The sequence below is a fragment of the Salvia miltiorrhiza genome, chromosome 3 (genome assembly GCF_028751815.1).
Source record: "Salvia miltiorrhiza cultivar Shanhuang (shh) chromosome 3, IMPLAD_Smil_shh, whole genome shotgun sequence".
Lineage (NCBI taxonomy): Eukaryota > Viridiplantae > Streptophyta > Magnoliopsida > Lamiales > Lamiaceae > Salvia > Salvia miltiorrhiza.
Genome location: NC_080389.1, coordinates 1,229,867 through 1,254,722, shown reverse-complemented (window position 1 = coordinate 1,254,722; position 24,856 = coordinate 1,229,867). Strand labels below are relative to the sequence as shown.

Here is a 24,856-nt window from a genome sequence, read left to right as displayed (position 1 = left end):
TAGTTTATTCTTGGATGCATGAATTAGAACATGGAAATCAACATCACTCACCTACTCTACTTATATTCTTATTTTTAAAGACTTGAATCAGCGCATAGTTAAATGACGCCAAGGACACATTGTTTGTGATAATAATTGAGGAGATATAGCCATTTTACACATTGTTTTTGCTGAAGCTAAACTCAGATTCCATCAAATTCTTTCTCAGAAAAATATACAGTGTTTTTCCTTGGATCATGGCGGCATATGCAGCCTTGGTTTCTCTTATGCATATCATTGATACAATCGAGCATCACCATTCCCCTCCAGTTTCTATCGACAAACAACAAGTTGAATCTCTCACTCAAATTCTTACCTTTTTGCAGGAATTTCTTGAAAGTTATAAGTCCCCTGTTGCCGACGGAGATGAAGCTGATCCGCTGGAGATGCGTATCGCAGATGCAGCTCATGCTGTTGAAGATGTTATCGAATCACATATTGTGAACGTGATTAAACTGGGTAGATCTAGTCCCAATGAAGTCAGTTTCATCAACTTCTATCAAGATCTACGACAAGTGATTGAAGAAATGAATCTCTAACTCAAATTATTAATTACCTTCTTGCAGGAATTTCTCCAAGGCTATGTTGTAGATGCAGCTCATGCGGCTGAAGAAGTGAATTCTGGAGAGGAAGTCAGCTGCATCGACTTCTATCAAGATCTACAGCAAGTGATAGAAGAAATGAATGTGATCAAGAAGGAAGCCATGGAAACTTCAGCTGAAGCTCAGCTGCAGAGAAAGGTCTCCTCGACTCGAGCTGGCTCATTGACGTCTTCTTCTACAGTGAAGGAAAGCATGATGGTGGGCTTTGACGACGTGGTACTTCAACTCTTGGATAAGCTCACTGGAGGGAACCGTAACCGCCAAATCATCCCAATCACAGGGATGGGCGGGATTGGTAAGACCACTCTTGCCCGACATATATTTGAGCATGCCCTCGTTAAGGAGCATTTTGATATTCGTGCGTGGACTACAATTTCTCAAACTTATAATGTTAGAGAAACACTTAGTCAAGTTCTTCACCAAGTAACTGGAAATTTGAGTAGTGATCTAAGTGACGAGAACGAATTGGGAGAAAAATTGCACAAGTATTTATGCGGTAGGAGGTATATTATAATACTGGATGATATGTGGAGTGTAGAGGTGTGGGACAAGATCAGGTTTTTCTTTCCCGATTACAATGATGGGAGTCGAGTAATCGTAACGACTAGGCTCTCAAACTTGGCTGCCAAGTTGACAAACTTTAACAGCATTGGTATGAGATTTTTAGATGATGTTAGTAGCTGGAATTTGTTCTCCAAAACTGTATTTGGGGATGAGGGCTTTCCTCTTCATCTCGAGGAAATCGGAAAGAAAATTGTTGGGAAGTGTAAGGGACTTCCTTTGTCGATTGTTGTGATTGGGGGTCTTTTGGCAAAGTCCGAACTTACACTGGAATATTGGGAGGGCATAGAGAAAAACTTAAGCTCAATAGTGAATTCGGAAAATGATGAATATTGGTTGAGAGTATTGAAACTGAGCTATGACCATTTGCCTGCCTATCTGAAGCCTTGTTTTTTGTACATGGGTATGTTTGGGGAAGATGAGGAAATTAGGGTCTCAAAACTCATGAGGCTATGGGTTTCTGAAGGCTTTCTTAAACCAATAATCGATAAAAGCTTTGAAACAGTTGCCGAAGAGTATCTGAAGGAGCTAGTCGATAGAAACCTCATTCTAGTTCATAAGTTGGGGGCAGTTGGGAATATAAAGTACTGCAAAATGCATGATTTAGTGAGAGATCTATCATTTCAAGAAGCTGAAAAGCAGAGGTTTTATTATGTGTTAGGGCAACATTGTCCTCCAGGGATAAATAGCCAATGCCGCATTGTTATTCCCAGAAGCACTTCAGCTATGACAGTTCGGGATGCCATGGAAACTATGTCGTCACGTGCTCATTCTTTCATATGTGATGGTTATTTAGATACGGTTCCAGAATTGCTAGATTTCAGATTTTTGAGGACACTGAGTACATATAAGTATTCCGAAGGGTATTTAGAAGAAAATGTGTTTCAGTTGGTGAACTTGAGGTACCTTTCGGGCGAATTTCGTTCGGGGTTCCAAATCCCTTCTTCAATTAGTCTGCTCTGGAATCTACACACACTAATTGTTTATTGTTGGGGTGAACATACGACCGCACCAGTAGAAATTTGGAAAATGCATCAGCTTAAGCATGTCGAGCTCGTATATATAGGATATGGAATGTATCTCCCAGATCCTCCGAGTGGGCATAGTGATGTTATGATGGAGAATCTAGAGACGCTCAAAGGAGTGATTGATTTCAACTTGAATGAAGAAGTGGTTAAGAGAATTCCCAATATCAAGAGATTATTTATAAGATACGAGGATAAAGTAATGGAGAGAGTGAAGTGCCTCAGCTATCTTCAATGTCTGGGTAAGCTGGAAAGCTTGAGGTGCATTATTGGACATGGATATGAAGAGTATCTGCAGAGTATTAGCTTCCCGCACTCACTCAAGAAGCTATATCTTCATTGCGGAAAGTTCCATTTGGAGGAAATTCTGGAAAAGATAGCTTCATTACCACTTCTTGAGAAGCTCACAGTGATTGATGGGCAGTTTGCAAGACGCAGTTGGGAAATAGTTGAAGGCCAATTCCCCAGCCTCAAATACTTGAAATTGTGGGAGTGTATGAATATGGAAAGTTGGATGTTAGAGGGCTCCTGCTTGCCACGCCTTGAGAAACTTCATCTCTGGAACATGACGGCATTGGAGGAGTTCCCTTCAGAAATTGGAGACATAGCAACACTCAAATCAATTCAATTGTTGTATTGCAGTGAATCAGCGGTTGTGTCTTTGAAAAAGATAGTAGAGGAACAAGAGGAATTACAAGGGGACCCACCCTTTCATGTTATAGTTAATTGATCCCAACTTTCGTGTAGTTTGATGTGATGAGGAATTCAATTGCATGTGGGAATATACTAATTTCAGTGATTAATTTTCCTTATAACTTTATATTTAGCTTGTTTTTAATTATTTTTAATTTTTAGCAACATAAATAATATGTTTAATTAGTATCTATAATCTATACCTACTATAAAAGTGTCTGGTTTTACCAAATTTAGTTTGCCTATTATGTCCTTATTTTTTAATCTATTTTAAGGCCAATAATGTAATAGTATCATATTATTAATTAATATTATTCTAATCACACATATACAATAATCTCATTCCAGTCACACTTTTAAATAAGTTTAAACTATTTAAAATTACTCAATGTATAAAAGTTGCACATCCCCCGAATTCAGCAATCACCTCTGTTTAGTGCTCGCTGACTCTTCATCCATAAGCTTTAGGGATATTTCTAACATTGTCTCATTTTAACACCCATTTTGTGATTTTTATGGACAACTTTTTTCTTGTATGAGTGACCTAGTTGATTGAATGACAACCAAGTATCTTGGGAAAAAGAAACTAACTATGAAATATCAACATTCTTCATAAAACAATAGACATATACACGTGATAAAGCACACAATGTTATCACTCTTCAAAACATATAACTTGTGGGAAATTTGAAAATTTTAAGTTGTTTGAATGAAATTTTAGAGATTGGCAGATTTCTTTTTGTTGGTTTTGAGGACAATGGCAGCCAAAAACTAACGCCATAATGAAATGAAAATTTTCAGTTCATTTTTTTTATTTTTTTAATTCCTTTAAATTTCAGTCTGTGCGGATTCCTTTAAATTTCATATAATTGTCATGTTGTATTTTCGAAAATACAATAATTAAATAATCTGAAAATATAAATAAAAAGTAAAGTGAAAGGGAAAAAAATTCATTTTCCTTGGTAAAATTAAGAACAATAAAAAATTCCTTAAACACAATACTAAACACGTGTGACACACACATCTTTATCTTAATTTTGTTCTCCTTAATCTCTGTGCCGAAAATGCATAGGCTATAAATAATGTGAAGCAGGAACTACAATATCTGATTATCATATTGTAACATCCTACTCACATAAAGGCTAAAAACAAGAGCAAGCAAAGCAAAGCAGTGCAATCGATTATTTATCTTGTGCAAATGTACTTTGTGTATAGTATTTTATTTGTGAAAATGGGACCTAATGGTAAAAATAGGACCGTAACTTTCAGGATTTTTAGAAAAAGGACTATAAGTTACGGATTTTGAAAATAAGGACTATAATTTTTTTTTAAACATTTACACTCCTGTTTCGGGCCCAAAATTAATTGTTCGGGCTTTTGATGCCACGTAGAGCCCATTGCTGACGTGGACTGCCATGTCAACTTTTTTGCAAAAAAAAATTTGTTTCTTTTTTGTATTCTCGTTTTAACAATTAACAGTTATATTTTTTTTAGGAAAATTAACAATTATATTTGTTTTATCTTAATTAATTTAATATCCTAAAAGGGAGCTACATATATACGTTCATTATAATGTTAAAAGACATGTATTATTTCTTTTTTACATTTAATTAGAAGAATAAATTATAAAAAAATATGCCATCAATTTTGAATAGAGAGAAGAGATTTTACAGTATGGCAGATTTGCAAGCAAGGAAGAATTGAGTAAGCAGGAATATCTAAAGATATTTAAAGACATTTTTTTTGTGAAGAAAACCTGATGGCGTATTTTTTTATAATTTATTCTTCTAATTAAATGTAAAAAAGAAATAATACATGTCTTTTAGCATTATAATGAACGTATATATGTAGCTTTCTTTTAGGATATTAAATTAATTAAGATAAAACAAATATAATTGTTAATTTTCCTAAAAAAAATATAACTGTTAATTGTTAAAACGAGAATATAAAAAAGAAACAAAAAATTTTTGCAAAAAAGTTGACAATATGACAGTCCACGTCAGCAACGGGCTCTACGTGGCATCAAAAGCCCGAACAATTAATTTTGGGCCTGAAACAAGAGTGTAAATGTTAAAAAAAAATTATAGTCCTTATTTTCAAAATTCGTAACTTATAGTCCTTTTTCTAAAAATCCTGAAAGTTACGGTCCTATTTTTACCATTAGGTCTGAAAATGGTATCCTTCTTATCAAAAGCAATAAAGCAGTAGTACTTTCAAGAACATGACTGAAGAAAGTGAAGTTACCAACAAACAAAAGATTAGTGTGTTCTTTATTTAAATACATAACTAAATAGACAAGATTAATGTGTTGTTTTCACTATCTTATTTGTCACTTACAAATGCATTCCACATATGCATTGTCTTTTCACAAATACTTGTGTACCACCGGTGGCACCGGGTCATACCCACGCTAAATCATGATTCATTTAGCAAATTCGGGTTTAAACCCGGACCCGTTTACATTAAAAAAAAAAAATGTTGTAGAAAACCCGGTAGCACCGTGCCACCGATGGTACACAAGAGAAGACTGCCTCTTGTCTTTTTTCGCTAGAATCCAAATATGGCATCAAGTTTTTTTCATTTATCTAAGTTGACATAATTCGTTGAAATGTTATTTATTTTTATGGACGCCGTTGTTACTCTCTATAAAAGAGAAATGTCTATATATCATTCATACTCCACTTTGATTTATTTTCTGCATGCAATGAATGGATAAGAAGACTCTAAAAGTGTATAATTTGAAGGAAAAATACATATTTAAAAGAGCTGGTACAAAACTACACCAAGTGAAACTGTGGAATGGAATCTAAATCTTACAAATTAAGTGCCCATATCAATGTTATTTCCTATCCTCAACACAATTCATGAGAGACAGAGAAAGAGCATAAGCCTAAAACCATAATCAACTAAAATATGCAACTGCATCGAGAAAAATGATTTTGGTATGAATACTTCACTATGCAAAACTAAAAGCATTTTATTGATTATGCTCCTCAATTTCAGCAATTTTGATTCCACATTTCAAAAAGAAAAGCAAAGTGGTTCTCCTTTCAGCATCTTTTTGCCACCGGCACTGCGTCGTTTGTTTTCCCTATTATATAACCTCGATTCAGAAAATAACAGCTTGGTCATCCCAAATGCTCAAGAGATTAATCTATCCACAGATAATATTGTTTCTTTGTAAACCTGAGATTGAACAAGAGTAGTACTCATATGAGACAACAAAAATCTGCTAGACCTGTGTTATTCAATTATCTCAAAAAACTTCTCCATGTTATTCAATTCAAGAGGCAAATTTGATGAAAATTGTGCAATTAATTAAAATTTAAGCAACTGCAAAGTCCAATGGGTTAGTTGCGCCTAAATACACAAACTTTCAACCAATTCTAGTTTTGCACATAAACTAAAAAATTTGCCTCCAAACACATGAACTTTCAATTGTTCTGATTTTTCACACGATTAACAATTGCACCCAAATTAATGTTGAGGTGGATTCCTTACATGCCTACATGGTTTAAACAATTGATGTGCTAGACGAGGTACTTGGATTTCTATACGCTACTTCAGCTTGTCACGATGATATTAATTTGTCACTTTAACTAGCCACGATCGCCGAAAATTGATAGACGTGTGAAAAATCGGAACAATTAAAAGTTCGTGTATTTGGAGGCGGAATATTTAGTTCATGTGGAAAACCAGAATTCACTAAAAGTTCATGTATATAGGCACAATTACCCCAAGTCCAATAAAGTAGGACATGAAAGTTAACTTATCCTCCTTTCTTTGTGAACTCCATTAGGCATCACATTTTAAGTGCATTCAAATATGTTCACCACTCACATACCACCCCCCTACAAAAATAGAGAAACTCAAGGAAAAGATGAAGATCATACCTATCACAGTAGATATGATTCAACCACAGTTCGGCCAAACTTTTCCTGAACATCTTTGGGAGTTTCAATCTGCGAGCAAAAGAAAGAGGAATAGAAAAGGATAAACAATGGTGAAATATAATATCAATGTAGATAATGTATATAATATAATTCCTCCCATTTACCGCATTTAAAGCCTTGAAGAGAGCCTTCACAGTGTTGTGGGGATTCCTTGAACCAACAACCTACAAGAGTATTTCCATCAGGACAAAGTTGGAAATGAAAGAACATATTTCTCGAGCCAGTTTCATACCTATGATTTCACATTCATGTAACCAGCTAAGTTAAGAATCAACTCCACAGTTCTGCCTGCCTTCATCCCTGATTGTGTAGGAGTTGGCCAAAGATATATCTACAAGTACTTAAAAATTTCAGGCCAAATCCCCAAAGAAGAAAAACAACTTTCTATCAATTTCAACCATCAACAAAGATATACAACTAGAACTTTGACGATACCTTAGTCTTTTTATACGATGTCTGAATTGCATGTGCAATTGTATGATCCTCATGCCGCTCTACATAGTGCAGATTCTGAAAGCACTTCTCATATGCCTGTGGCAATAGGTCATTAAACATATTAAATTATAAATAACAGATGCCACAATGAGTTTCTATAAATGAAACGTTTTCTTATTTGAACAGAATCCAGTGACATAATACCTTTTAGAGTTGACTATGGACATTCTCAGACAATAGTATAGATGCATGTCTAGTTTTCAAGCCAAATTTACACACATGTGCAGCACAAAGAAGCATGACGTACGGTATGAATTTGAATGCATGTCTAGTTCTGATACCTTTTGAAGTGCAAGCGGAACTGCAGGAGCCTTTGCTTTAGCAAAACCAATAACTCCATTGTAGTTCCCACAAGCTAACATTGCAGTGTATTTGATAACTTGTCCACCCTGTCTCGTTTATCAGTCATAATTGTGAAAAAAAATTGGCTACTGAATCGTAAATGAGTAGGCTATATTACCTTTGTAACTTTACACGTCCTATTCACATCAACCAGCCTAACATCAAATCCCTGCACACAATGGAGACACCCAATTTAACATATTGATCTGATGGTAGAAACAATAGTTCCCATGATTCATGAATAGAAAAGAAAAAAAATGGTAAATATTAGATTAAATGTGAACAATGTCATCATATGATTATGTGCAGGTCGTAAATAGCCAAGGGATTTATTATCCTGCAGGCATTTTTTGTGGTTAAAGTAGAAAATAAATTTATCATGACAAATTGACAATAAAATAATCTATCATGACAATAAACTGCAGTGGCATAGTATAATAGTACTACTTGCTAGCTCAAATGTGAACTTACCATATAAACAATCTCAAATTTCAAACAACATATCTTAGAATTAGAAAACATGACTTGAAACAAATGGTAAACGATAAGAATAGGGACCCCATTTACATGATCAGGCAATAGGTACTTGAATTCAGGATTAAAAAAGCAGCTGGTGATAAGTAGATCATAAAATCCAACAGGCAACAGCTTTGGAAGGGTGTGACCTTTGACAACTGGAATCAATACATAGGGAATCACAGAGGAAAGCTGAGAAAGAAAGATTGATAGATGTATGTATTTACCTTCCTATAAAGAGGCTGTCTCTTCTGTTCGATCAATGCGTTCCTCTCTTCTGCAAGATCTCTAATTTCCTCCTCCAATAGTTTCCCCTTCCTTCCAAAAGTATAATCCAACACTGCCAGTTTCTCCTCAAGTTTTTTATCTATTTCATTCATCCTTTCCATATATTTATTACCCTTCTGTTTCAGATTATCAAACTCGAATAAACCAATTTTCTCTTCACTTTCTTTACTTTCTTTATCCTCCTCCTTCTCATGATCCTCCTCACGATCAACAGATCCACCATCATCCTCACGCTCGATGATCCCATAATTGGCTGGATCATTTGCCATTCTCAGTGCCCTATTCAACTTCACCTGAAGAAGAAATTTCTCCTTTCCTTCAGCTACTTTCAACTTATTCATCAACTCCCCTATCACCCGATACTCCGCCAACGCGAAATGTTTCTCCTCAAATTCATCAATTATTTTCATCCATTTGAATGCATCATCAAAGGTCTCTGTTCAACTCTATAAAGTCAGACAAATGTCTAAGCACAAAAAAGCAAGTACTAAAAAAAAAACACAATGGAAATACAAAACACGCATTCACATTATGTGAGCTGCTCGAACTATAAATCAAAATATGTAAGTACAGCATGAATTTGATTTCCTTGACACCAACAAACACACTCACAACTAAGCGAAGAATCACTCAGCATGCAAAATACCACAAAACAATCATACATCCAATTTCCAGTTGGGGCTTGAGGGTTGGGCTTCTATTTGGGCCGTTTCCTTTTAAATTTAGCTGGCCCAATTTCCTTTTATTTTTATTTGATTGGGCTGACGTATACAATAGCATTTAGGCCGGTTTTTATTTTTATTCGGCTGGACCCGATTTTGTTTTCTATTTAATTCATTGGGCTGGGCGTGTTGGGATTGAGCTCCCTTATTTAAAATTAAAAAATTTTAAAGATGTCAAATATTTTTCGTGCATGGCACGAATGGAAAATCTAGTTTGAATTAATTGGTAGTGGAAATTGATGCTTAAAATTTTACAACTAATTTATACTCCCTTTGTCCTTTAAATATTTTAAAAAGAATAAAAAAACAAAAAAAAAATACAAGAAGTTAAAGAAAAAGAAAATAAAGAAGATATAATTTATAAATAAACTTTTAATTTTATTACAATCACAAGTTTGCTATTCAATTTTGAATTTGATTTCCATTTGAATGCATCATCAAAGGTCTCTGTTCAACTCTATAAAGTCAGACAAATGTCTAAGCACAAAAAAGCAAAAAAAGCAAGTACTAATAAAAAGAACACAATGGAAATACAAAACATGCATTCACATTCTAGTTGAGCATCATTAATCATAGTTTATTCTTGGATGCATGAATTAGAACATGGAAATCAACATCACTCACCTACTCTACTCTTATATTCTTATTTTTAAAGACTTGAATCAGCGCATAGTTAAATGACGCCAAGGACACATTGTTTGTGATAATAATTGAGGAGATATAGCCATTTTACACATTGTTTTTGCTGAACCAAAACTCAGATTCCATCAAATTCTTTCTCAGAAAAATATACAGTGTTTTTCCTTGGATCATGGCGGCATATGCAGCCTTGGTTTCTCTTATGCATATCATTGATACAATCGAGCATCACCATTCGCCTCCAGTTTCTATCGACAAACAACAAGTTGAATCTCTCACTCAAATTGTTACCTTTTTGCAGGAATTTCTTGAAAGTTATAAGTCCCCTGTTGCCGATGGAGATGAAGCTGATCCGCTGGAGATGCGTATCGCAGATGCAGCTCATGCTGTTGAAGATGTTGTCGAATCACATATTGTGGACAAGCTTCAGCCGAGGAGATCCAAACGTATCGCAGATGCAGCTTATGCGGCTGAAGATGCTATCGAATCTCATATTGTGGACAAGCTTCAGCTGAGAAGATCCAAAAAAGCCAAAATTGATACAGCTGAAGCTGATGAACAAATCAACTTCTATCAAGATCGTCTACAACAAGTGATAGAAGAAATGAATGTGATCAAGAAGGAAGCCATGGAAAATGAACTGGGTAGATCAATGAGTCCCAACGAAGTCAGTTTCATCAACTTCTATCAAGATCTACGACAAGTGATTGAAGAAATGAATCTCTAACTCAAATTATTAATTACCGTCTTGCAGGAATTTCTCCAAGGCTATGTTGTAGATGCAGCTCATGCGGCTGAAGAAGTGAATTCTAGAGAGGAAGTCAGTTGCATCGATTTCTATCAAGATCTACAGCAAGTGATAGAAGAAATGAATGTGATCAAGAAGGAAGCCATGGAGACTTCAGCTGAAGTTCAGCTGCAGAGAAAGGTCTCCTCGACTCATGCTGGCTCCTTGACGTCCTCTTCCACTGTGAAGGAAAGCATGATGGTGGGCTTTGATGACGTGCTACTTCAACTCTTGGATCGGCTCACTGGAGGGAACCGTAACCGCCAAATCATCCCTATTGTAGGGATGGGCGGGATTGGTAAGACCACTCTTGCCCGACATATATTTGAGCATGCCCTCGTTAAGGAGCATTTTGATATTCGTGCATGGACTACAATTTCTCAAACTTATAATGTTAGAGAAGCACTTAGAGAAGTTCTTCACCAAGTGAGTGGAGATTTGGGTAGTGATCTGAGTGAGAACGAATTGGGAGAAAAATTGTACAAGTATTTATACGGTAGGAGGTATATTATAATATTGGATGATATGTGGAGTGTAGAGGTGTGGGACAAGATGAGGTTTTTCTTTCCCGATTACAATGATGGGAGTCGAGTAATTGTAACGACTAGGCTCTCAAACTTGGCTGCCGAGTTGACAAACTCTAACAGCATTGGTATGAGATTTTTAGATGATGTTTGTAGCTGGAGTTTGTTCTCCAAAACTGTATTTGGGGATGAGGTTTTTCCTCTTCAACTCAAGAAAATCGGAAAGAAGATCGTGGGGAAGTGTAAGGGACTTCCTTTGTCGATTGCTGTGATTGGGGGTCTTTTGGCAAAATCCGAACTTACACTTGAATATTGGGAGCACATAGAGAAAAACTTAAGCTCAATAGTTAATTCGGAAAATGATGAATATTGTTTGAGAGTTTTGAAACTGAGCTATGACCATTTGCCTGCCTATCTGAAGTCTTGTTTTTTGTACATGGGGATGTTTGGGGAAGATGAGGTAATTAGCGTTTCAGAACTCATGAGGTTATGGGTTTCTGAAGGCTTTCTCAAACCAATAATCAATAAAAGCTCGAAAACAATTGCCAAGGAGTATTTGAAGGAGCTAGTCGATAGAAACCTCATTCTAGTTCATGAGTTGGGGGCAGTTGGGAATATAAAGTACTGCAAAATGCATGATTTAGTGAGAGATCTATCATTTCAAGAAGCTGAAAAGCAGAGGTTTTATTATGTGTTAGGGAAACATTGTTCTCGAGGGATAAATAGCCAACGCCGCATTGTTATTCCCAGAAGCACTTCAGCTATGACAGTCCGGGATGCCATGGAAACTATGTCGTCACGTGCTCGTTCTTTCATATGTCATGCTGATACGGTTCCAGAATTGCTAGATTTCAGATTTTTGAGGACACTGACTACATATAAGTATTCCAGAGGGTATTTAGATGAAAATGTGTTTCAAATGGTGAACTTGAGGTACCTTTCGGCTAGATTTCGTGAGGGGTTCCAAATCCCTTCTTCAATTAGTCTGCTCTGGAATCTACACACACTAATTGTTTCTTGTAGGGGTAAACCTACGACTGCACCAGTAGAAATTTCGAAAATGCATCAGCTTAAGCATGTCGAGTTCATAGATGAAGGAATATTGTATCCAGGAATGTATCTCCCAGATCCTCGGAGCGGGCATAGTGATGTTATGATGGAGAATCTAGAGACGCTCAGAGGAGTGAATGATTTCAACTTGAATGTAGAAATGGTTAAGAGAATTCCCAATATCAAGAAGCTGTATATAGTGGAGAGAGTGAAGTGCCTCAGCTATCTTCAATGTCTGAGTAAGCTGGAAAGCTTGATGTGCTATATTACTGATGGAAGTGATGAGTGTCTGCAGAGTATTAGCTTCCCGCACTCACTCAAGAAGTTGTATCTTCAATGCGGAAACTTCCATTGGGAGGAAATTCTGGAAAAGATAGGTTCATTACCACTTCTTGAGAAGCTCCAACTGTTTGGTGGGCAGTTTGCAAGACGCAGTTGGGAAATAGTTGAAGGCCAATTCCCCAGCCTCAGATACTTGGAATTGTATGAGTGTGGGGATATGGAATGTTGGACGTTAGAGGGCTCCTGCTTGCCACGCCTTGAGCAACTTCGTCTCTCTCACATGAAATCGTTGGAGGAGTTCCCTTCAGAAATTGGAGAAATAACAACACTCAAATCAATTCAATTGTGGAATTGCAGTGAATCAGCGGTTGTGTCTTTGAAAAAGATAGTAGAGGAACAAGAGGAATTACAAGGGGACCCATCCATTCATGTTCTAGTTAGGGCACTCAACGTCAGCCAAGAACTGCAGAGCTTGGCAACTCCCAACTTTCGTGTAGTCAAATTGTGATGAGGAATTCAATTGCATGTGGGAATATACTAATTTCAGTGATTAACTTTCCTTATAACTTTATATTTAGCTTGTTTTTAATTATTTTTAATTTTTAGCAACATAAATCATATGTTTAATTAGTAACTATAATTTTTTTAATTTTTTTAATATTTTTAAAATAAAAAAATATTTTTTTTTAAAGACCGAATTTTTCGGTCGTTAAAATTATTTTTATTTATTTATTATTTATTTATTTATTTTTTATTTATTTTAATTTATTTATTTATTTATTTATTTTATTAACGACCGAATAATCGGTCGTTAATATTATTTTTTAAATTTTAAAAAATTTTAAATTTCATTTTTATTTTTATTATTTTTATTTTTTTATTATATATAAATATATATATAAATATTTAATTATTTTTTATTAATTTTCTATTTAATTATTATTTTCAAATTATAGAGAATATTTTAAAAATGATTGTTATTTTCATAATATTATTCTAAAAAAATAGATAATATTGATTATTAATAAAAATGTGATATTATTTGCAAATAATAATAAATTATTAGATTTATTATAATAAATTATTAGACTTATTAGATTTTCTAAATTATTAGATTCATTATTTTCAAAATATGAATAATTTTATTATTTTAAAATAATAAAATTATTTTTCAAATATTAATTTTATTAATATTGATTTTGTTGTATATTTGATTATTATTTTTCATACTCATATTTTCTTTTCTTTTTTTAATTACGATAATATTAATTTTTTATTATTTTAAATTCGATTGTATATTTATCGTCAATGTTTCGCCGACACCACAAATCTTAGTTATTATCTCGACATATTATAAGGTTATGAATGATTAATGATATTTTATATTGAATTAGAGTTTAAATGAATTAATAGGTACTATATATATCAATAATACGAGTGTTCTGTACCGGTGACTACTCGAAAGAAACTTCAAGGTTAAGCGTGCTTGACTTAGAACACAAGTAAGATGGGTGACTTACTGGGAAGTTCGTCAAATGGTATGCAATTAAGGTCAAAATACATTAGAAATACACTAAAAATACTTGTGGCATACAAAGATAAAAAAAAATCGATTTTTTTTTTATTAATTTTTAACAACCGAATTTTCAGTCGTTAAAAATAAAATTTCGGTCGTTATTTAAAAAAAATAAAAAAATAATTTTTTTATTTATATTTTTTATTTTTTTTCTCTTTTTAACGACCGAAATTTCGGTCATTAAAAATAAAAAATCGGTCGTTAAATTTAACGACCGAAAAAACGGTCATTAAAACTACAAACAACGACAAAAAAAACGGTCGTTAAATCGATCGTTAAAAATATTAACGACCGATTTTTGGGTTTTAACGACCGAAATTTCGGTCGTTAGAGCCGCATTTTCTTGTCCTTATTTTTGGGTTTTAACAACAAAAAAAAACGGTCGTTAAATCGGTCTGGTTTTACCAAATTTAGTTTGCCTATTATGTCCTTATTTTTTAATCTATTTTAAGGCCAATAATGTAATAGTATCATATTATTAATATTATTCTAATCACAAACATATAATAATCTCATTCCAATCACACTTTTAAATAAGTTTAAACTATTTAAAATTACTCAATGTATAAAAGTTGCACGTCCCTCGACTTCAGCAATCACCTCTGTTTAGTGCTCGCTGACTTAATCTTCATCCATAAGCTTTACGGATATTTCTAACTTTGTCTCATTTTAACACCCATTTTGTGATTTTTATGGACAAGTTTTTTCTTGTATGAGTGACCTAGTTGATTGAATGACAACCAAGTATCTTGGGAAAAAGAAACTAAATATCAACATTCTTCATAAAACAATAGACATATACACGTGATAAAGCACACAATGTTATCACTCCTCAAAACATATAAATTGTGGGAAATTTGAAAATTTTAAGTTGTTTGAATGAAATATTAGAGATTGACAGATTTCTTTTTGTTGGTTTTGAGGATAATGGCAGCCAAAAACTAGCGCCATAATGAAATGAAAATTTTCAGTTTATTTTTTTTAATTCCTTTAAATTTCAGTGTGTGCGGATTCCTTTAAATTTCATATAATTGCCATGTTGTATTTCCGAAAATACAATAATTAAATAATCTGAAAATATAAATAAAAAGTAAAGTGAAAGGGAAAATGGTATCCTTCTTATCAAAAGCAATAAAGCAGTAGTATTTTCAAGAACACGACCAAAGAAAGTGAAGTTACCAACAGACAAAAGATTAGTGTGTTCTTAATTTAAATACATAACTAAATAGACAAGATTAATGTGTGGTTTTCATTGTTACTGCTTTTCACTATCATATTTGTCTTTTCACAAATACTTGCATACCACCGGTGGCACAGTGCCACCGGATCATACCCACGCCAAATCATGATTCATTTAGCAAATTTGGGTTTAAACCCGGACCTGCTTACATTTAAAAAAAAATGGTTGTAGAAAATCCGGTGGCACGGCCACCGGTGGTACACAAAGAGACAAGACTGCCTCTTGTCTTTTTTCGCTAGAATCCAAATATGGCATCAAGTTTTTCATTTATCTAAGTTGAAAGTTGAAATAATTCAGTTGAAATGTTATTTATTTTTATTGACGTCGTTGTTCCTCTCTATAAAAGAGAAATGTCTATATATCATTCATGCTCCACTTTGATTTATTTTTTGCACGCAATGAATGGATCAAGAAGACTCTAAAAGTTCATAATTTGAAGGAAAAATACATATTTAAAAGAGTTGGTACAATACTACACCAAGTGAAGCTGTGGAATGGAATCTAAATCTTTCAAATTAAGTGCTCATATCAACGTTATTTCCTATCCTCAACACAATTCATGAGAGACAGAGAAAGAGCATAAGCCTAAAACCATAATCAACTAAAATATGCAACTGCATCAAGAAAAATAATTTTGGTATAAATAGTTCACTATGCAAAACTAAAAGCATTTTATTGATTATGCTCCTCAATTTCAGCAATTTTGATTCCACATTTCAAAAAGGAAAGTAAAGTGGTTCTCCTTTCAGCATCTTTTTGCCACTAGCACTGCGTCGTTTGTCTTCCCTATTATATAACCTCGATTCAGAAAATAACATCTTGGTCATCCCAAATGCTCAAGAGATTAATCTATCCACAGATAATATTGTTTCATTGTAAACCTGAGATTGAACAAGAGTAGTACTCATATGAGACAACAAAAATCCGCTAGACCTGTGTTATTCAATTATCTCAAAAAACTACTCCATGTTATTCAATTCAAGAGGCAAATTTGATGAAAATTGTGCAATTAATTAAAATTTAAGCAACTGCAAAGTCCAATGGGTTAGTTGAGCTTTTGCACATAAACTAAAAAATCTACCTCCAAACACATGAACTTTCAATTGTTCTGATTTTTCACACGATTATCAATTGCACCCAAATTAATGTTGAGGTGGATGCCTTAAAATACCTACATGGTTTAAACAATTGATGTGCTAGACGAGGTACTTGGATTTCTATACGCTACTTCAGCTTGTCACGATGATATTAATTTGTCACTTTAACTAGCCACGATCGCCGAAAATTGATAGCCGTGTGAAAAATTGGAACAATTAAAAGTTCGTGTATTTGGAGGCGGAATATTTAGTTCATGTGGAAAGCCAGAATTCACTAAAAGTTCATGTATATAGGCACAATTACCCCAAGTCCAATAAAGTAGGACATGAAAGTTAACTTATCCTTCTTTCTTTGTGAATTCCATTAGGCATCACATCTTAAGTGCATTCAAATATGTTCACCACTCACATACCACCTCCCTACAAAAATAGAGAAACTCAAGGAAAAGATCAAGATCATACCCTATCACAGTAGATATGATTCAACCACAGTTCGGCCAAACTTTTCCTGCACATCTTTGGGAGTTTCAATCTTCGAGCAAAAGAAAGAGGAATAGAAAAGGATAAACAATGGTGAAATATAATATCAATGTAGATAATGTATATAATATAATTCCTCCCATTTACCGCATTTAAAGCCTTGAAGAGAGCCTTCACAGTGTTGTGGGGATTCCTTGAACCAACAACCTACAAGAGTATTTCCATCAGGACAAAGTTGGAAACGAAAGAACATATTTCTGGAGCCAGTTTCATACCTTTGATTTCACAGTTTTGCCTGCCTTCATCCCTTATTGTGTGGGAGCTGGCCAAAGATACACCTACAAGCACTTAAAATTTTCAAGCCAAAATCCCTAAAGAAGAAAAACAGCTTTCTATCAATTTCAACCATCAACAAAGATATACAACTAGAAATTTGACGATACCTTAGTCTTTTTATACGATGTCTGAATTGCATGTGCAATTGTATGATCCTCATGCCGCTCAACATAGTGCAGATTCTGAAAGCACTTCTCATATGTCTGTGGCAATAGGCCATTAACATATTAAACTATAAATAACTGATGTTGCGATGAGTTTCTATAAATATTGAAACGTTTTCTTATTTGAACAGACAATCCAGTCGCATAATACCTTTTAGAGTTGACTGCACATTCTCAGACAATAGTATATAAGCATGTCTAGTTTTCAAGCCAAATTTACACACGTGCAGCATAAAGAAGCATGACAGTATGAATTTGAATGCATGTATAGTTCTGATACCTTTTGTGGTTAAAGTAGAAAATAAATCTGTCATGACAATAAACTACAGTGGCATAGTATAATAGTACTACTTGCTAGCTCAAATGTGAACTTACCATATAAACAATCTCAAATTTCAAACTTAATAATTTTCCATGCAACATATCTTAGAAAACATGACTTGAAACAAATGGTAAACGATAAGAATAGGGACCCCATCTACATGATCACGCAATAGGTACTTGAATTCAGGATTAAAAAAGCAGATGGTGATAAGTATAGCATGAATTTGAAATCCTTGACACCAACAAAAACACTCACAACAGAGCGAAGAATCACTCAGCATGCAAAATACCACCAAACAAGCATCTACAAACGCAAACATATGAATAGGGACCCATTTGGGGCTTGAGGGTTGGGCTGTTGGGCTTCTATTTGGGCTGTTTCCTTTTATTTTTATTTGATTGGGCTGGCGTATATATAGTATTTGGGCCGGTTTTTATTTTATTTGGCTGGGCCGGATTTTCTTTTCTATTTAATTCATTGGGCTGAGTGTATTGGGCTTGGGCTCCCTTATTTAATTAGTTGGCAGATTTACTTTTAAGAGAAAATGAGCTGTGATTTTAATTGAATTTGGCCCTATTTATTCATTCAAGTTTTGCACTACTCATTTTATTAATTGACTAAACGAGTTATTTTAAGAACTTTTTTTCTTTCTTTTTTTTTTTGAATTGGAGTTATTTTAAGATTGAGATAAATACTCCTACATATACTTTTACCATCTCAAGTCTCAACTACCATATTATTTTAAGATTGAGATAGCACGCGCTTATAACTCTGAGCCGAAAAATTGAGCTAAGTCTGAGATTTCGGCATGGAATTTTGGAGTTTTTTACGGATTATGATCATGAAGAGCCTTCTAATTCCGATGAATGAGGATCGGAGTTGGAATCTGATTGAGGGCCAGATGTTCGAGAAAAGTGCACTGCAAGTGTTCGAGGAATTGCTTCAATGAATTAATCGACTTCCTATCCAGGTTAGAGCTTCTTGATATCCAATGAACTGCTTCATATTTAGTGATTTAATTACTTAGAAAGTTCTCACATCCTATTGCTAACTTAATATCCTATGAACAAGAATGAGTAATGAGATTTATCATATGAATTATTTTTAGAAAGGATGGTACAAAACTACACAAAGTGAAAGTATGGAATCTTACAAATTAAGTGCCCATATCAGTATCATTTCATATTCTCAACATGCTTAGATAGAGAAGATTAATCCTATAACATCAAGTAGATGATTTAATTAAGCTGCAACATGTATTATAATCAACTGAAATATGCAAAGTCATTAGATGACCTTCACTCTCTTCCCTCAATTTCAGCAATCACCTCTGTTTTGAGATATTTCTAACTTTGTCAACATTCTTCATAAAGGACCCTAGTTGATTGAATGGCAACAAAGTATCTTGGAAAAAAGAAACTAAATATGAAATATCAACATTCTTTATAAAAACATAGATATATACACATGATAAAGGACACAATGTTATCACTCTTCAAAACATTATCCACTCACATGCGAAAAAAACTTCTAACAAATCAAAACAAGTTCCAAACTTCATTGCTTAAGAGGACCTCTTCAATATGAGAACACATTCCCATCCTCTTTTCTTCTTCAATCTGAATAATGAGAAAGATACATAACACCGGCTGTGAAATAACCAAAAATGAATAAAAATCGGATAAGATGCATGTAGCAAAGAATAGTTAGTGTAATTACAAGTTGTATCTTATCATATAAAAGCTAAGTTTGGAAAGTTGTGACCAATAGCAAATTCAAGGGATGAAAGGCAGTACCTTATCCAAATCCACATCTTTAGGACTTAGCACTGCAGACAACTTGAATGTTGTTTCCATATTCTTCTTGCTCCTCTCGTATCAATTCAACTGACTCAATTAGAGACTTTTTCACTTCACCTGTAACCTCAATGAGTTCGAGAGTTGGAATTTCTCCAATATCATTTGGAATCCCATTGAGATCCCAACAAAAACGAAGCAGTAGCCTTTTGAGTTTGGGGAAATGGCTACTTTCAGTTATCCAATTCACCAACCCTGAACCTTCAATTAGAAGAACTTCCAATGCTGGGAATGCTTCTTCGCTTGTTTCCCATGTGTCACCATCGACCCAACTACAACTTTTTAGTTTAAGTACTTGTAGATTTGGCAATGAACCAACAACAATCATGTGGCTCCAAGGAAGTCTCAAATCAATCAAACTCAACTTTTTCAGGGTGCTAGGATAAGTAATCTTATAGTGCTTTGGCCGAGACTGAACCCATCTACCAGCATATACTTTCAAATTCTCGAGCTGGTGTAGATGTACCAGATCATTCAAACAAGCTGCATCTTCATGATGACGACCCCCAGAACAATCAATCTTCAACTTTTTAAGGTTTGGGATCTTTTTCAAGATCCTTTCAGTGCAACTTGAATGTGACACATCGGAAAGTGTTTGAAGCCTCTCTAGAGAGAGAGTTGTTTCACTTGGATCCTCAAAATAGATTGTGCCGTGAAAGTGAACATGTCTTAATTGTGGCGTGTCCCAACGCAAAACAAGATTACAAACTACTCCAACACCGAATTTGTGTCGTCCTTCTCTACCGAGGATTAAGGTTTGCAGATTCTTAAGCATTGATAATCCCTTAGGAATAGATTCCATATAGTTAATAGCAAGGTATCTTAAATGAAATAACTCACATAGTTGATGCAGCGATGGTGATCTCTCCACGTCAGCGGGTACCGTATCCAACACCCTCAGCAACCTCACACCCTTGACAAAGTCCAGTTTCACTAAATGGTATTTCGAGCATCTGATGGAATGGATGGTTGAATCATCCTCGCTTGAAAGATATCCGAGATGAGACGAATCAATGCTTACACGGCGCTGATTCTTTATCCTTTCTGTAAAATCCTCCTTTTCAACATGCTTATCCATCAGATTCAAGAAAAACTGACTTTCATGCGCTTTTCTTATGCACAAGTCCCTCATCAGATCATGGAGGCTGCAGCTTTTGATTCTGCCATTAGATTTCCTCTTTCTGACCAAAACAAGATTTCTCTTCACGAGTTCATCTAAACACTCTTCCGCCACCTCTTCAAAGCTCTTGGAGTTGATTGAAAACTTCACAAAGCCCTCAGCTACCCACAACCTCATGAGTTTCACAACATGGATCTCATCATCTTCCGGGAAGGAACCCATGTACAAGAAACATGGCCTCAAATATTGAGGTAATTCGACGTAGCTCAAAGATAGTATCTCCTCGATTTGGTCATGCTCTGTAGTTTTTGCAGACTTCACCTTTTCTGCAATCTCCTGCCATGAAGATGGATTCTTACTAACTGTGGATAGAAGCCCCGCAATCACCACAATCGCGAGGGGCAATCCTTTGCAGCTTGTCGCAATCTCCTCCCCAATAGTTTCTAAATTCGAAGGACATTCTTCATCTGCGAACACCTTATGCTTCAACAAATTCCAGCTGTGCTCTGTGTTGGGTATCTTCGCCTTGCCGGAGGTTCACCGCTTGGTTCCCCACCGTCCTGCCGCCTTCACACGGCACTCTAGTGCCAAGGTCCACAGACTGATTCTTCCTCTTCGTCTTCTTCTTCTGCTCTTTTTCTTCTTCACCTTCTACTTCCTCTTCCTCCTGCGTGAACCTGCAAATCACCAGAAAAGTAGCAAGTCAACAGTTCAAAGAAAGAGATAAAAGAAAAACAGAAAAGTAAGAGAGTCCAGAGGAGATTCAAGGTGGGAAAAGTGTGCCCTTTCAGACACAGAGGCTCAGATTTTCCCACTGAGACAACACACTCCGGCAGCTCAAGGACCAAGGCTCAAAGGTGGAAGCGGAACACAAATCGGAGCCCAACTCAGTTAATCTCAGCCGCCCAAACTCAGGAATCCGATGGACAGGACTCCGGCGACTCAAAGAACACAGCTCCGTCACCAAACAGGAAACCTTCTCAGGAATCCGGCGACACAGGGAACTCAGCAATATCACCAAGCAGGAGACCTTCACAGGAATCCGGTGATAATGCTCTCAACTGCAGGAAGCCCGCTCCTCACAGCCACAACACCGGCGATCAGACCGGAAACACAGAAGGAATAGCAGAGCCTTCAACGTTGTGTACCTCTTGAACGGAACTTCCCACAATCGAGTGCCTTATAACCAAGCTGGGGACAGATCAGGAAGGTAAAGGGAGACATCGGGAAGGAGGGGGAGAATTGAAGGCGGAAGGAGAACCGAGGAGTCGGGCGGTGGAGGGGAAATGGAAAGGCGCAGGTGAGAGAGAGAGAGATAACAGAGCGGCGCAAGGGAAGTGAGGGATTAAGGGTTTGGCTGAAAAGGGGTTGGGATTATTTAGGGAGATGGGCTTGGTTTGGGCTTGAGCTGAAAATAAAGAGTATTGGGCCAACAATCCACATATCCACCTTTGGCACAATAGTCTTTATGTCACCAGGGAGTGTGTGCCTTTAACTGAATTTATCATCACAGCCATTTTTACTATCATCCTATCACAAAGACAAGACAATAGAGGGTGAGAAGAATATTATGCATATTAATCTCAATCTCAACACCAGAGACCAACCCAAGGGAAATCACCATTTCTCAAACCAAAAGAGGTTATCATTGAAGACACAACAGACACACACACATGCACTCAAGCAACATAACACAAGACACACACAGAAGAGACAAACAGACCAGAGCAGAGCTCACAACAGATCAGACACTCAGAGCAAAAGAAAACACATGCAGAACACACAAACACAGGACAGAGCAACAGACTCAACAAACACAAACACACAGAACAAAGAAAATATGCAAGAAAAAGAGAAAAAACATGAAAGAGACAAGCAGCCACAGAGGCTAAACTTGCCACACACACAAGTACAGAAACTGAACTTTAACCATGATCAGAAAATACAACAGGAGCAGAGACCACATTGCAATCAAGGCCTTCTTTCTTAGTAGATCCCTTAACAACAAGCCTAGCTTTATATCTGACATTTTTAGTATCATGCTTGACCTTAAACCATAATTTGGACTTAACAACAGAACATTCAGTGGGCTTTATCACTAGTGCCCAAGTTTCATTAGGTTCATTCATAGCAGGCTCAAGCAAGTTTTCTGGTTCAGCATGCATGTTGGGTCGGGGATCCACCTCAAAAGCAAAAGTGGGGGGAGGAAACATAAACTCATACATGCTTTGATTAACAACATTCACATTCTCCACCTCACTTGGAGCAGCATAAAGTGAGGATTCAATCAAACATGGAAAGAAAAGTTCATTAAACACCACATCCCTGCTGATGCTAGTTTTAAACCCAGGGATAGACCTATCCCACAACCTATAGCAGTTGTTCATGATGACAAAAAGCTCAAACAGCTGCAAGCAGTAAAACTCAAGACAGCAGTCTCACAGACACCAACAAATAACAGTCAACAAGCAACAACAAGAGCAGAACTCAACTAGGTACACAAGATGCCAGAGAGAAACTTTCCAGAGCAGAAAAGCAAACAACAGCTCAGGGCTGCCGGTGAACCCTTGACTACTCTTGCTATCCAGGCTACTCGCACGAGGAGACCCACAGGGAAATCCAGACGAACTGGACCGTAAGCAAGAAAGTCCGAGCACAAAAGGCTCCCAAGCTTGGAATGCTAGGGTTCACAAGAACATGAGCAGAGAACACTCAGGAAAACACCAGAGCAAGAAAACCTCAGAGAAGAACAATAAGCGGAAGCACAAGGGGAGGATCGCAAGATACCAGACAAAAACAGGTAAAAGAACAAAAAACAGCAGCCAACACCAATACTAGAATCTAGGAGTCTTAGTGATTAAGCCAATTTACCAGAGCTGGATTCCCAGGTAGGGGAAAGTCCAGACTTACCTCAATCCTTGCTCGTCGGGAGCGAATCGGCGCAGCCAAAGGGCGGCGGGGTGAGAGGGATGTGTTCGGGGGGAGCCCCGGCAAGGTCCCCGTGGCTCTGATACCACTGTTGGGTATCTTCGCCTTGCCGGAGGTTCACCGCTTGGTTCCCGACCGTCCTGCCGCCTTCACACGGCACTCTAGTGCCAAGGTCCACAGACTGATTCTTCCTCTTCGTCTTCTTCTTCTGCTCTTTTTCTTCTTCACCTTCTACTTCCTCTTCCTCCTGCGTGAACCTGCAAATCACCAGAAAAGTAGCAAGTCAACAGTTCAAAGAAAGAGATAAAAGAAAAACAGAAAAGTAAGAGAGTCCAGAGGAGATTCAAGGTGGGAAAAGTGTGCCCTTTCGGACACAGAGGCTCAGATTTTCCCACTGAGACAACACACTCCGGCAGCTCAAGGACCAAGGCTCAAAGGTGGAAGCGGAACACAAATCGGAGCCCAACTCAGTTAATCTCAGCCGCCCAAACTCAGGAATCCGATGGACAGGACTCCGGCGACTCAAAGAACACAGCTCCGTCACCAAACAGGAAACCTTCTCAGGAATCCGGCGACACAGGGAACTCAGCAATATCACCAAGCAGGAGACCTTCACAGGAATCCGGTGATAATGCTCTCAACTGCAGGAAGCCCGCTCCTCACAGCCACAACACCGGCGATCAGACCGGAAACACAGAAGGAATAGCAGAGCCTTCAACGTTGTGTACCTCTTGAACGGAACTTCCCACAATCGAGTGCCTTATAACCAAGCTGGGGACAGATCAGGAAGGTAAAGGGAGACATCGGGAAGGAGGGGGAGAATTGAAGGCGGAAGGAGAACCGAGGAGTCGGGCGGTGGAGGGGAAATGGAAAGGCGCAGGTGAGAGAGAGAGAGATAACAGAGCGGCGCAAGGGAAGTGAGGGATTAAGGGTTTGGCTGAAAAGGGGTTGGGATTATTTAGGGAGATGGGCTTGGTTTGGGCTTGAGCTGAAAATAAAGAGTATTGGGCCAACAATCCACACTCTGCATTCAACAGGCTTATCTCATGAAGCCTGTTCGATGGATCCGGATAAGAAGCCACCTCAAACAACCTCGTGGTTAGCACAACACGGCTTCCGTTGCCATCATCAGGAAATACCCTTCTGACGACATCCCATGCCTCACCACTCCACATATCATCCATCACAACTAAATATCTCCTGCCCATTAAAATTT

General features: G+C 36.7%; 3 protein-coding genes across 7 annotated transcripts in view; 1 reads left to right on the top strand and 2 right to left on the bottom strand.

The window, feature by feature from the left end:
• Positions 1-24,856, bottom strand: part of LOC131016784 (putative late blight resistance protein homolog R1A-3) — a 32,765-nt gene that overhangs the window by 7,062 nt on the left and 847 nt on the right. The gene's annotated exons all lie outside the window — the stretch shown is intronic.
• Positions 83-13,077, top strand: LOC131016798 (putative late blight resistance protein homolog R1C-3). Of its 5 annotated transcripts, none has more exons than XM_057945536.1 (3): positions 9,846-10,442; positions 10,494-10,542; positions 10,630-13,077. In XM_057945536.1, the coding sequence occupies exons 1-3, from the start codon at positions 10,048-10,050 to the stop codon at positions 13,024-13,026; spliced, it is 2,841 nt and encodes a 946-aa protein (XP_057801519.1). In that variant the 5' UTR covers positions 9,846-10,047; the 3' UTR covers positions 13,027-13,077. The 5 variants fall into 5 exon arrangements, with proteins under 5 accessions (XP_057801520.1, XP_057801521.1, XP_057801519.1 ...); XM_057945539.1 differs by having other exon boundaries at positions 10,316-10,454; positions 10,496-10,542; XM_057945537.1 differs by lacking the exons at positions 9,846-10,442; positions 10,494-10,542 and adding an exon at positions 83-518.
• Positions 5,873-9,371, bottom strand: LOC131016940 (uncharacterized). Its single transcript, XM_057945751.1, has 8 exons — positions 8,454-9,371; positions 7,829-7,879; positions 7,650-7,757; positions 7,309-7,404; positions 7,106-7,204; positions 6,978-7,037; positions 6,814-6,882; positions 5,873-6,106 (listed from the first exon to the last, which is right to left on the bottom strand). Exons 1-5 carry the CDS (start codon positions 8,922-8,924, stop codon positions 7,106-7,108), a joined length of 825 nt encoding a protein of 274 aa, XP_057801734.1. The 5' UTR covers positions 8,925-9,371; the 3' UTR covers positions 5,873-6,106; positions 6,814-6,882; positions 6,978-7,037.

Coding starts and splice junctions, on each gene's coding strand:
- LOC131016940 (XM_057945751.1), bottom strand. CDS start 8,924: ATGAAAATAATTGATGAATTTGAGGAGAAACATTTCGCGTTGGCGGAG. Junction 7,758..7,828: donor GGACGTGTAAAGTTACAAAG/GTAATATAGCCT, acceptor TAAACGAGACAG/GGTGGACAAGTTATCAAATA. Junction 7,205..7,308: donor CATCGTATAAAAAGACTAAG/GTATCGTCAAAG, acceptor AAGTACTTGTAG/ATATATCTTTGGCCAACTCC.
- LOC131016798 (XM_057945535.1), top strand. CDS start 10,048: ATGGCGGCATATGCAGCCTTGGTTTCTCTTATGCATATCATTGATACA. Junction 10,543..10,629: donor GATCAATGAGTCCCAACGAA/GTCAGTTTCATC, acceptor ACCGTCTTGCAG/GAATTTCTCCAAGGCTATGT.